The 14037-nt window shown below is 36.6% G+C and overlaps 1 protein-coding gene across 5 annotated transcripts in view; it reads left to right on the plus strand.

The window, feature by feature from the left end:
• Nucleotides 1-14037, plus strand: part of tmem131l (transmembrane 131 like) — a 67264-nt gene that overhangs the window by 46519 nt on the left and 6708 nt on the right. For 2 of the 5 annotated variants that reach the window (XM_079812918.1, XM_079812921.1), the window contains exons 10-25: nt 2079-2137; nt 2249-2354; nt 2470-2572; nt 3299-3443; nt 3917-4087; nt 4313-4382; nt 6050-6170; nt 6344-6413; nt 6636-6745; nt 6957-7026; nt 7141-7256; nt 8977-9119; nt 10379-10565; nt 12670-12855; nt 12958-13104; nt 13488-14007. In XM_079812918.1, the coding sequence (XP_079669044.1) occupies nt 2079-2137; nt 2249-2354; nt 2470-2572; nt 3299-3443; nt 3917-4087; nt 4313-4382; nt 6050-6170; nt 6344-6413; nt 6636-6745; nt 6957-7026; nt 7141-7256; nt 8977-9119; nt 10379-10565; nt 12670-12855; nt 12958-13104; nt 13488-14007 (2324 nt within the window). The remainder of the gene's footprint in view (nt 1-2078; nt 2138-2248; nt 2355-2469; nt 2573-3298; nt 3444-3916; nt 4088-4312; nt 4383-6049; nt 6171-6343; nt 6414-6635; nt 6746-6956; nt 7027-7140; nt 7257-8976; nt 9120-10378; nt 10566-12669; nt 12856-12957; nt 13105-13487; nt 14008-14037) is intronic. The other 3 variants (XM_079812920.1, XM_079812919.1, XM_079812922.1) reach the window with 3 other exon arrangements.

The following is a 14037-nucleotide window of genomic DNA, read 5'->3' on the forward strand; positions in this document are numbered from 1 at the left end:
GGCATTTAGTGGTGTGGCCACTGTGTCCATTGTGTTTTCACGCTCCTCATGTGAGGTCAGCTTGATTTTTAATGCTTTTCCACTCACACTCTTCTGTTTGGACTGATGCATCTCACCTGTGGGTTTGTGGGGCCCTAGGCAAGATCATAAAACTGCACACAAAGGCTGTAAAAATGTCATAACACCCTTAAGAACCACAGCAATACGTTTTTTTTTTTTTCTGTTTAAGAGAAGGCACAAAAATATCACACTCTACATAACTATAGTGGGTGTATAATTGATTTAGTTAATACAACAGATTCAATGTAAACAAACAGTTGAGGCAGACATATATGCATCATATTGCTCACCTTTTTATCTCTTTACAGTAAGGTCAGCCAGACAAATGTGTCATGGGAAAAACTGATTTTTTTCAACTACTCTCCGCCTGTATGTTCCTTACATATGTCATTGTGTGAGAGAAATATTCATGCCAATAGTGTGAGGAAATCGTGTTTACCAAATATTTAAATGCCTGGTCATGTGATCTCAACATGGCCACCCCCATGATGGGGAACCCACTCTGTGTAGAATAAAGCTGCTTGTAATTGTACATTATAACTGTAGTTGTCCGACTTATTATTAACTACTTTACATCTAAACTTTTTTTACTGATTACACCTTTAACAAGGATCAGTGGTCCTGCTTTACAGCACCATTGCATTAATGGATGGTGATCTGATTTAACCGCTGATCTTATTAGATGCTAAACGGCTCACAAGAGACAAGGAGACTGATCTTTAAATGTTCTAGGGGCTGATTTAGGATCAGTCAATGTATGATACTGATGCTTTGTCAATGCAAACACACTACTGTCCCAGTTTATATTAGTGTAGCGATTTCTAATACAATGAATTCAAAAGTCAGAATGATTTAAAAAATATTAATACTTATATTCAGAAAAAATGAAAATGACTAATGGCATTTACTATGTTACAAAACATTTCTGTTTTTAAATAAATTCTGTGCTTTTGAACTTCCTGTTCATTAAAGAATCTTGATTTTTTTTTATTATAGTTTCCCAAAAATATTAAGCAGCACAACATTGATAATAATAAGTCTTTCTTTAGCACCAAATCAGCATTTTAGAATTATTTCTGAATTATCATGTAACACTGAAGACTTGAGTAATGATGCTGAAAATTGATTGCCATTCTCAATCAATTAATTTAAATATATATTAAAATAGAAAACAGTCAATTGTGATAATATTAAACAATATTATTGGTTTTACTTAATTTTTTATCAAATATATGCAGCCTGGGTGAGCATAAGGGACTTCTTTCAAAAACAACAAATAAATCTCTTACTGACCCCAAACTTTTGAGTGCTAGTGTATATGCATTTGAATTTATGGCATGCAGTTTTATGCATTATTGTACTTACCACTAAAAATATGCTTTTTAGTTTACACCCTGTTTTATATAGTAACATACCATTGAATTATTGAATATGAATGCACACTCTGAGGTGATAATGTGGCCACGATTCAAAGCACCTTGTTTCTGCATTCAACGAGTCAGTTTTTTCGTTTATACCACAGATGTGGCAAAAACGATATCTCCTTGTCATAAATTTTATCTCTGCCAAACCATTAACCTATTTGTACTCTTCAATAAACTGTTAGATCTGAGCATTAACTCCATTTAACTTCCCATGATTAAATATAGAAATATTTTTGCTTCGTTAAGGATCTGATGCATGATCACTTGATAACTTTTAATACATTTAAATAATTTAGAATGATTTGTGAATATTTTTAGTGATTAAATAAATAAATAAAATTGTCAAGAAAAATACCACCCTGAAAAGTGTCATTTAAGCATAGCTAATAGGACAGAAGGGAACCATAACTTCCTAGATCTTGGGTTACACCTACTACCTGGATTTGAAAATGTTGTTGTCATTTGCTTAGCCACCACCGCCCAAAAAATAACTTTCCTTGGTATCACAGCGCCACCTTGTGGCTTTGCTAATGTATATTCTCTTTTCCAAGAATGTACAGGTATATTTTATAACTAACTATTTTTAATCCACAGCAGATCCCAAAATAGGAGTGTTCATGTTGAACTCAGGGGATAAAAAGCTCTTTGTTAAGGTATGTGTGCAGAGGATAACATTGTTCTGTTGTGGTTAATTTAGCATACAATCAGATAAAATGTATAAACATGTGGATCATGTTGCATGACATGTCTTGTGTCTTTTTAAGGAGATCCAGCTCTTGTCAAGAACAGACAGCAGCGTAGAACTCACTGAAGTGCTTCTCAATCCTTCCTCTACTAACTTCACTCAAGTGGCTTCACTTTTCTGTAGACGTCAGTACTTTACCTTCAGCCTAAAATTCTCATGTGTATTATGATAGTTCACACTGGACATGCTATGATGTTAGCCATGTTTATTTACTTGTCTTTTCCTTTTATTTTTTTAAAGGCTCTTTGTCAGCTAAAAGTAAAAGGTGTAAGAGTCAGTTCGGCCTGCAGATATTAGCAAACAAAACGGTGAATTTATATCCACTGCTGGAAAGCACACACAGGTAAAGATTTCTATATTAACAGCGTATTTGCTGTAAATTAAATTAATGCTTTAATCAGTTGCATTATCTAAAGTGAAATACATTTATATACATTTTGGCCCAGAATTACGCTTATTTTAAACTATAAAACTAGCACCATATTGTTTTGCTAGTTTTAATGATGGTATTGCATATGTACACTACCATTCAAAAGTTTGGGGTCAGTAAGATTTTAATTTATTTATTTATTTGAAGTAAATTAATACTTGTATTCTACAAGGATGCATTAAACTGATAAAAAAAATGACCATAAAGACTTTCATAAAAGATTTCTATTTAACATTTTAACATTGATAAAAATGATAAATGTTACCTGGGCACTAAATCCTCATATTAGAATGATTTCTGTAGGATCATGTGACACTGAAGACTGGAGTAATGATTCTGAATATTCAGCTTTGCCTTCACAGGAATAAATAATTACATTTTAGAATATATTAAAATAGAAATAGTCATAATAAATGGCAATATTATACATTTTCATAATATTTCACAATACTACTGTCTTGACTGTAATTTTGCAGCCTTGGAAAACATTTCAAAGACATTTAAAAGTCTTACCAACCCCAAACTTTTGAATGGCTGTGTGTACTCCCTTCACCTCTGTGACAGTAAATGCTGTGTTCATGCTTTTTGATGCAGTTCTTCTCAAGCTCTAGTCATGTTGTTTCTCTATGTGTGTTTCAGATGGTCGGACGCTGAGCTGAGTTCTTTAGTTCAGGTCAGACAGAAGCAGAGGGGCTCAGAGCATGTCGAGCTCTGGTTGTCCAACCCCTTCCCCTTCACCTTCAGAATCACTAACATCTCACTTTCCCAGCATAAACTCTTTAAGGTAATGCTCACCTTAACACCAGAGACTGAAATGTGCAGTGACCACATGCCTTTAGAGCAGAATGGATTGCAGGACACTTGGAGACTAAATTGTGTTAGTTCTGCTTATTCTGCTGGGAAATAGAGGGATTGAGAAATTGGTGGGTCAGTGACTTTATATTCACTTCCAAATATTGAGGGATATTATGCAAAGCTAACTGTTTGTGGAAAGAGGTGTTTTTCTCATACTATCGCCTTGTTTGGAACCAAGTGCAACTGATCATGTGATCTAAGACTAGTCAAAAAAGACCCAAGATGTCAACTAGTGGCAGAACTATAATCAGCTAATCAGTGTAGCGCTTAAAATACACATTAAAGGGTAGATTAAACTCATTAATTTGAATATTACACAGAAATCAAGCTCACAAAAATAGGATATGTCAAAAAAAATTGACCTTGCCGTTTTATTAAGATGTACATTTTCCCATCTTATAGATTGTACATTTTACAAAGTCCCTGGAAGTGAGCCCTGGTAGCTGGAAGCTTCTGTCTCTTCGGCTACTCAGCAAATCTTTACCCATCAACCTCAGAACCACAATTACTATAGCAACCAGTGTGGGGGTCCCATTGGAGCTTCACCTCCAGACAGATTCTTCTGCCTCAAAGGTAAAGCTTCACTACATCAGCATGAACACACTTAAATAAGAAAAAACATGCTTCCAAACAGAGAGATAAGGTTCTTGCTGTGTTGACAGAAACCTGATGATGGTTTCGATAAAGAGAATACATGCTTATGCTGCATGATCTTACTTGCGGTCATATTTATAAATTACTTTCGTTTGCCAATCTTCTTTGCTCCTATTGTCTGAATTGATCACTTCCTTTCCTCAGCAGGGAGATGTTACGTTTGAGGCTGCTGTGGAGTGTGAACGGCTCTGTCCTCTTCATATGTCCAAAGCAGGTGAGACAAACACAACTGCACACATTTAAGTATTTTTCTAAGTAAATCAAATAATTATATTTCACGTTTTCGCCAGTTTTAGCAGCTGAATGTTCCTCAAAGTTCCCATGCTTTTTACCAAGTGAATTTACATGACTTCCAGTCTATCATGACGGAAAACGTATTATGTGTTTTGGCTGTTCATTTACACGACTACAGCGTTTTGGGGACCTGGAAAGGCAAGCTTTTGAAAACGGGTTTTAAAGTGCAAGATTTTGAAAACAATGCCTTTACTGTCTCCATGTAAACAACAAAAAAAAACCTGATTCTGTGATAAGGATTAAGGATAAAGATTTTGTTAAATGTATATTTTGTTATATAATTTAGACATAAATAGTAAAATATTTATTCATTATAAAATGCCCATGGAATTTTTAAATTGGGCTACCACATATATCTATACCACATATACCACACAAGACTGTGGGAACAGTTACAAAGGAAACAAATAGTTGAGGGGGTAAATTTAAGTAAGAAATATTTCGATTTTTTTTGTTGTTTTAGCTTATTTTAATGCTTGCTTTGTCTTGTTTTAGGTTATGTTTACATGACAACGATGTACTAAAAACAGATTACAACATTGTCAAAACAATCCCCGTTCTCACAGATCTGTGAAAATAACTACGGCGGCTGTATTATGCATTCTATGCAAGTAGTTGGAATGTCACTTTGTCAAGAAACACCCCGCGAACACGTAATACGCATGCGCATGATGTCACAGTTTTCACAGAATAAGATTTTTGTTGTTTACATGGAGACGGTAAAGGCATCGTTTTCAAAACCTTGTGCTTTGAAACCCATTTTCAAAAGCTTGTTTTTCAGGCCCCCAAAGCAGTGTCGTGCAAACATACCCGTAAATCATTTTTTAAAGGGATAGTTCCCCCAAAAATTAGTTTTCCCTTGATTTACTCACCCTCAAGTCATCCTAGATGTATATGACATATGAAAGCAATCTGAGTTATATTAAAAAAATAATGTCCTGGCTCTTCCAAGCTCCGGTGAGAATATGCTAGTTCTTGCGAGAACCAAGTTTTGTTTTGCTCTATCCTCTGCACTTCCGTGTTCATCACCGGAACTTACGCTACGCCTGCATCCTACGTCATATACGCTGGAACGCCAGTCTCTCGTGAACGCACGTGCGACAGTTAGCGGAAGTTAGAGATTACAGTTTATAAAGTTTTAAATATGGATATGGATTTTCTTACACAAACGCATCACTTCACTTCAGAAGGCCTTTATTAACCCCCCGGAGCCATGTGGAACACTTTTATGATGGATAGATCATATTAATGGACTTCAAAACAGAAACAGCCATCCACTGCTATTATGAAGCTTGGTGGAGCCGGGACTTTTTTAATATAACTCTGATTGTATTTGTCTGAAAGAAGAATGTCATATACACCTAGGATGACATGAGGGTAAAGGTCTTTTTAAGTCTTGAGGCCCTATTGGAAGTTTGTTGAGGCCTCCTGGTTGAGGACCACTCACTGTTCTAGACTACTGTATAGTCACTTACAGTAACCTTGTATTATACATGGATTGAAATGATTGAGAACAACTTCATACACACAAAACATGCACAAACTAGTATGCTACAGTCTAAAACTATGGAATATCCTCCTGTGCAGGACGTGTCGAGTGGCAGCGATCCCTTCACCCAGAATCATCCTCATCTCTCTGGAGAGTGGACAGCAGCCTGGCCTCTGCACTCTGTGGCCATTGGCACTGTAGCAAAGAGCTCTCTTGCAGGTAAACATGCAGATGTGCTCAAATATAGATATACCTATGAAGACAAATACTGTACATTAATTTTGTTGCCCATTTAAACTATCCATTTTGTATGCCTAAATGCAAATACTGCTTTATGAAGTAAATATTTATGTTTGTGTGTGTGCGTGTGCGTGCGCGTGTGTGTTGTTCAGGTGGCCCAGACTTCCTGCAGACCACTCTTCACCCCTGGACTTTGGGGCCACACCTGTCAATGATAGTAAGGTATGCAAAGCACTAATAATGATCTTTTGATCTGAACTTTACCCACAGGTTTTTCTGTGAAACACAAAAGGAGTATCTTTTAATAAGAATCTTCAAATGGAAATCAACTTTTTATGCATCACATGCAGTTATTATCATCATGTGAACTATTATTTAAATCATGAATTTGATTTTAGCAAGACTATTATTTGGACCATAAGATTGTTGCACTTTTTATTTTAGGTGAAGAATTTCACTCTGAAAAACCCTACGGGTTCTGTGGTTTCTGTGGAGATCAGAACCCTCTCCTCATACCCAGTACCGCTTGAAGCCCTGGACATGCTGACCAAATGGTATATACTGTAAACACGCACACTCCTATAAAACCTTAATTACAGTACAGTGTCCTTTTATATAAAATGAAATCTAATAACATTACATCTGTTAAAGTCTATAGGCTTTTACATGCCAAAACATAATACATTTTCACTTAAGTTTTTCATTAAATATTTATATTTTATTTCAGCTTTATTTCAATTCACATCATGTATGTATATGTTTTAGGTTTAATATTAGCCCGCTGTCCGTGAATATTACTACAACAGAGTTTCTGCTGTTGGCTGCTAACCATAAGGTGAGGTCATGATCTTTTGAATAGCATTATTAAGTACTATTAAGTGTACATTGTATAGTAAGTGTGTCTTGTGGTAACTCTGGTTATAGTGTCTGGTTATATTTTTGCAAACAGGAAAGTGAGCGAGGCAGTGTGCTGAGATTCCTCCTTCAGCCGTGGGAGTCGAGGACTGTTTCTGTGGCGTACCAACCCACAGAACACAAGCCTGTTACCTCACTTCTCCTGATCAGGTACTTCTCTGCCCCAAATGACTTGTAACTGAGATATTTACATGACTTTGGTTTGGTTTACTTATCTCAAATCTGTTTAATGGATTAATGAAAAAAGTTTAGCTTTTTGTCGGGATGTTGCTATGTACAGGACTGCATGGTTGAAAAAAAATATGCTTGGAAAAGTCCGGGAAAATGATTCATAACTTGATGTTTCCACTTGAGTCTGGTGCGGCACGGCACAATTACAAACCGTTCTTAGCCCGGAATTCTCTGCGCAGTTGTCTAACCTGCTGAATTGTGCTGGTAGAATCCGTGAAGTGACGTCGCCACTCAGGATTGGTCATTTGTGTGTTGCCTGGTTACCAGTTTCTCTGTAGCTGGCTAAGTGCTCTATTTGAGCAACGTAAACACAAATTAATAATCAAATTAAAAGAAATATCTGATCATCCTCCATAATGCGTCGTTATGTACATTTCATATCATCAGTAAACCGTTGTGTTACCAAGGCAACAACCCTCGCTTTTTTATTACATTCCAAAGAGCTCCGTTATCAGCCCCACTGTGGAAAATGAAACCAGAACCGTACAAGCTGGCTTGGATCGGCATGGAATGGAATGGTTGCGCAATGGGAACCGTTTGGTCGGACGGTAGAAAAGCGGCTTTGGCTCTCGGCCCCGCCCTGCTTCTCGCCGCAGTGTGGTCACATTTACAGTTGCTCTGTGAAATGTAGGGTTGGGTACCGAAACCCGGTGCCATATAACCGGTATGTAACCAGACCGAATCAGAACGCAGATTTCGGTGCCTCATTTCAGTGCCACTTAAATTCAAACGTGCTTTTGCTGGCACCGAGCCAGAGACCGACGCACTCAGCGCTCGTCACATATCACAACTTTTCAGTGTTTTCAACCACCTACTATTTATTTTAGGTTTCAGACATTTAAATGCACATAATTACTAGCAAAAAATACACACTGATGTGTCTATGGAAGCGGCAATAACATGTATAATTATTATTTGACCACGTGTTTTATTCATATCAGATACACATTATATACTATATAGTTTACTCTATTCTTCTCCCAGTTCAGCAGCGGTCACTTACTTTCTTGTATTTTCGTGAGACGAGGATGAATTTACGTGATGTAAATCCGACAGATTTTCTATTTAAATAGTCCTGGCTCTTCCAAGCTTTATAATAGCAGTGAATGGCTGTTTCTGTTTTTAAGTCCATAAAAGTGCATCAATACATTATAAATGTAATCCACACGGTTAATAAAGGCCTTCTGAAGCGAAGCGATGCAAAAAAGATATCTACCAAGTACCTAGCAACACCATAGCAACCATCCAGAACATCCTAGCAACCGCCTTGCAACCACCCAAAACACCTTAGCAACTGCCTAGAAACACCCTAGCAACGAGTGCAGAGTTTTGCCACTGCAAGCACCACTCACATTTTCTTCAGGAAATGTACATTCTAGTACTATATATACTATTGTTGAAAACCAAAAAGTTGATACAATGCAATACAATGAAATTGATAACCATGATTATTTTGGTCTCTAAAATTGTGATATGAAATTTTCATACAGTTTCATCTGTAGTTTCTTGGGACTTCTGTGTGAGCTGTGCATTGTTACACTATTGACATTTTTTGTCTTGTTTCTTTTCCCCCCTTCTTTTAGTATTTTTGCTTGATGTTATCATACAGTAATTGTGGCTTTATCTGTTCTTTTAACAGGAACAACCTGACCGTGTTTGACATGGTTCTGGTTAATGGATTTGGGGCAAAGGAGCTCCTGAGGGTGGGAGGGAAGCTTCCGGGGCCGGCAGCCTCACTGCGCTTCAACGTGCCCCAGTCTAATCTCATGGAGTGCAGAGATGGTGAGAGACAGTTGAGCTACTCCTAACATGTCCCTTCTGATTGTTTGGTGATAAGTACATTAGGACTGTTATAAATAGTGATTGTTTTCAAATTAATTGTTCTCAGTGATTTTGGTTACATTGAATTACCAAGATATTCTTAGTGCTGGGCGATATGACCAAAGATTTATACCACAGTATTTTTCTAAATTATATCGGTTTCGCAGTATATGACTGTATTTTTTCCCCCCATGCATGACCAGGTGTTCTGTTAACCACATGTTCTACTAATTGAGAGAGGAAATACTGCAGTAGATTGACTAGAAAGCCCTATTTTACTGTCATGATGAGTGAATATTGTAGAACAATTACACACTAGAGTTAACACAGTTTTGCAAAGCCCCATAAAATGATGCTGTGGGGAGACAACAACCAATAAAACACAGACCTGCAACAGACTCATTACAGGCACATGAATATTAAAATATGACCACAGAGAGAGGGCACCATAAGCATTTAAAAAAATCTAACCCTATATAACAACAAACTGCCAAAAAAAGGGAGCAACGCAAAGGAACATTTAAAAAATCTAAGGATATTTTCAGTTCAAATAAGAGCACTACAGTCTCTGAACAGATGACTCACGTCAGTTTAACACAGAAAGAATAAAGCAATAAAATGTTTGCCCATTCTTCTTTGAATTGTCTATGTGTATATATATATATATATATATATATATATATATATATATATATATATATATATATATATATATATATATATATATATATATTATGTATATGTGCTATAGCCTATGATTCATGTGGGGAACGTTGTTAATCTCATCACGGCGCTCTGCGCAGAAACCGTATTCGTATGAACTGGTATACTGCCCAGCACTAGATATTCTTAAACTTTTTTTTTCTAGTTTCTAGAGGGAAAAGCAAAAGATTCTAAATATTTTTTCCTCCCATCTCATATTTTTTTCCACCATGTCTCTTTAGGTGCACGTTAGAACTCCAGCTGTTTAACCACATTAATGACTTTTAATGTGAATTACTTGCAGAACCACATATATCTTCTATATTATGGTTATACATGGCCATAAATTATTAATAAACAAAATGATGGCTACTGTAAACAGAAGTCAATGAAATATGCTCAATTGAAAGTAGAAAGTTGTTATATGTGTTAAAAGACAGCTAAATAATAACGAAAGGGGAAACAATGATACAAAATGCATTAACTGCATTTTTATTCTCTTTCTTGTCTTTTCATAGGTTTACGATCAAGTAAGCCTTTGTTTGCCATCCAGAAAAGCTTTAAAGTGGAGAATGCTGGCGAGTTGCCGTTGACTGTAGTATCTATGAACATTAATGGATATAAATGTCAGGGTTATGGATTTGAGGTGCAGCACTGCAGAGCCTTCAGAGTGGACTACAACTCATCCTCAGAAATCACCATTGCGTAAGTCTTAGGGTGCTAATGTGAAACTATTCAGTATCAGTGTCTAAGCATAGTGCAGATCTTATGCGTTCCCTTTGTCGTGAATGTTTTTCGAGATTATATAAAATAAGTTTTACAAATAACTTTAGGACCGTAAACATTTTGTATCCTATGTTCTGCGTCTGTTTAGTGCTGTTGGTAGATTCTGTAACCATACCTCGCCTTGCTTGAATTGACGACCATAAAAAAAACAGGGTATTCAGTTTAAATACATTTTTGCAAGCAACCAATTTTTTGGCAATATTACGTTGTTATATCAGCAGAGCCACTGTCATTGAATGGGATTGGTAAATGATAGCTTTCTATAGGTATTATATAGATTTCTACTTTTCCCATGAAACGCAAGCTGCGTCTTATTCTGAAGGCTGCGTCTTCCAGAGGCTGCATGTGTCATAAAGGATGTCTCATTTCAGAAAAAAAACATTATGAAATTGAGCATTATTCCTAGTGAGGCGTACATTTTTACAATTTCTTTGACTTTGGAATGTAGTCGTCAGTTTACTGAAATGAAGCTGCCTTAATGATGAATGCGACCTCCGGATGATGCAACCTTCAAAATGAGACCTAATATTTTTTAATATATAAAATTTGTTATATACAGTGGCTTCTCTGTCTTCTACTGCATCAACTTCCGATTTTCTTAGTGATATTTATGATTTTTTTTCTCTTCGACTCACTGGATGAAAACTTTATTTCGCCAATGTTTTATGCAATATTCCAATTGTATGGAAACATAGATAATGTCATATCTTTCATGTACCTGCATTCACATCAAAAGTAATCTTTGTGATATCGTGTATATGCTGTTTGAGAAGCTGTCTGGGAGTTGTATTGAAAATACAGTGACGAATTGAAAATATATTATTTTGACCCAAAGTACTTGACTGATCAGAGACAACGTGATGGCCCCAAAGCCCATTTTAGGTTCCCCTTTTCTTGCTAATTACCGCTCTTATTGCCTTAAACTTTTTCATTAACTTTAGATCACAGAAATACATAAGTGTTTAGTAGCATCTAATGATGCTTTTTCATAATTGAAGAGAATTAATTTTAATATTCAGTTTGGCTGACATTTCTCTGCCTTTTTGTCTGCTTTTCTTTTTTTTTTCCTGCTTGTTTTTTTAAAGAGATATTCCAACCCCAAAATATTTCAACCCCAAAATAAAAATTTGGTCATGATGTCCTCACCCTCATGTCATCTCAAACCTGCATTTCGTTCTCGGTAACCAAACTGTTTCCGTTCACATTGAATTTTATTGTATTTTTTGTCCATACAATGGAAGTCAATGGGTACCAAAACTGTTTGGTTATCAGCATTCTTCAAAATACCTTCTTTTATGTTCCACAGAAGAAAGAAAGTCATACAGGTTTTGAGGGTGAGTAAATTATGACCGAAATGTAATTTTTGGGTGGACTATCCCTTTAATCCATCTGCCTATTTTTATATAGAGTAGGGCAGGGATGATGTATTTTGTAGACCATACTGGAAGCTAGTCTAATAAGGTCTGTGACCTAACAAAATCTAATGATTCTTACACATTTGTTCATCGTGATAATCTTCACAAATTAACCCAACTTTTATGAATTTAAGTGTAAATGCAATCGGCAGAAGTCAAAAACTAAATGTAGGCTATAAATGAAATACACTGTGGTCACATGACTTCAACTTCACCACTAAGCTTCTGACAACTCTTTCAGTTTTGTTTTAAAAACATTTATATTTTTGTTATAATAGTTATAATGGAGCATGATTATAAGCACAACGAGGCTCAGTAGATGAGTTTACCTGTTCGACTTATGACTTAAAAAAAAATCACAGGAAGGTATTACATATGAATTTTATATCATAGGAAAAAAAGTGAAAACACCTTATTTTAGGCAATTAACTAAAACCAGAAGTGCTAAAATGCTAACTCGGTTCTGGGTTTTGGCCTACAAAAATACGTTATCCTGCACCCCTCTATTACACCGTAAACCCCATCATCCTTTTTTCTCAATGTTTTTTTTTCTTGTCTAGTCAATTTATTTTTTCCCTGTCTCAATCGTTCTCTCTGTATCTCTCTAGATTTACTCCAGACTTCACGTCTTCGTGGGTGATCAGAGACTTGACTCTGGTAACAGAGCGTGGCTCCATTTTCCACTTCACCCTCAATGTGACTCTGCCTCACCACATGCTGCCCCTGTGTGCTCAGGTGGTACCAGGACCCAGCTGGGAGGAGTCCTTCTGGGTCATCACACTGGTCTTCACCTGGTTAGCAGCCTATATACATACTTAAACTACATGAAATGCTGCCATGTGCATGCAACCTGAAGTGGATTCTATGCATTAATATCAAACATGTTCTCTCTGCAGTTCCTCTCTAGCTGGTGTGTGTCTGATGGCTTTCCATCAAGCTCAGCACATTCTGAGCGACTTCTCCGCACCAAGTCCACGTAGCAATCACAACTCTGTACCTCGTGAAAATAGCAGTGTCAACCACAGCTCCTCAAATGGTATCAGGTGAGTCACCATCAACCTTTGTTATCAGGGCTCCACAAATAATCCAAATAAAAGGGAAATCCCACACAATAAAATGTTTTACAGCGATTTAGTTTACGGTCAGTGCTGCTATAAAAAATATTATTATTATTATTATTTAAAAAGGCATTGCTTGTTTGTCTGTGGTTTTTGCACATAATATTTCTATGTGGTTTTTGTCTCTTTTTCTTTTCTTTTTTTTACATGGAAATACAAGCAGCAATATGTAATGTTACGATGATCATATCACAGGTCAAATTGCAATATATTTAAAAAAAATTTGTTTGATTCTTGTTAGCTGTTTAATATAGCCAATTGTGTGCGTTGAAGCCATTTTTAAATTGTTTGTTTGTTTGTTTGTTTAGTAGAGGAAAAGGCAGCTGCAAGAACTACACTGACACAAGCCACCCCTCTGACAAAGGCAAGGGGAGGGGATCTCCAGCTGTGGCCAATGGGACGATTCGGTCACAGTCCTCATCCAAGAAAAGTTCTGGAGGTTCTTCCCAGCCTCCAAAAAAGCAGACCAAGGTGTCGTTCCTCTACAGTAAATATAAAAATAGCCCTGCAACTGCCGCCGCTAGTGTTTCTGCTACCTCGGACTTTTGCAACCCTTCAACCGATGAAGATAGAGACCACACCTTTGAGTCTGACCCAGAAGTTTGTAATAACAACAACAATAATAATGATATTCTAGACGAAACCCTTCTCCCTGCTGAGAAGAAAAAGCACTTTAGAGAATCCATGGATGACAAGGCTTTGCCAGCTGATATGTTTCCTATGGAAACACTTCCTGGATTACCTGAAAACGTCACAGATGAAGTGATGGAAAACGAGGAGTGTAAAAGAAAAATCAATGCTGAAAAAAGCATTAATGTAGATGAAGAGGTAAGAGCCATAATACAGCACAAGAGCATC

The sequence above is a fragment of the Gobio gobio genome, assembly GCF_949357685.1.
Source record: "Gobio gobio genome assembly, chromosome: 3".
Lineage (NCBI taxonomy): Eukaryota > Metazoa > Chordata > Actinopteri > Cypriniformes > Gobionidae > Gobio > Gobio gobio.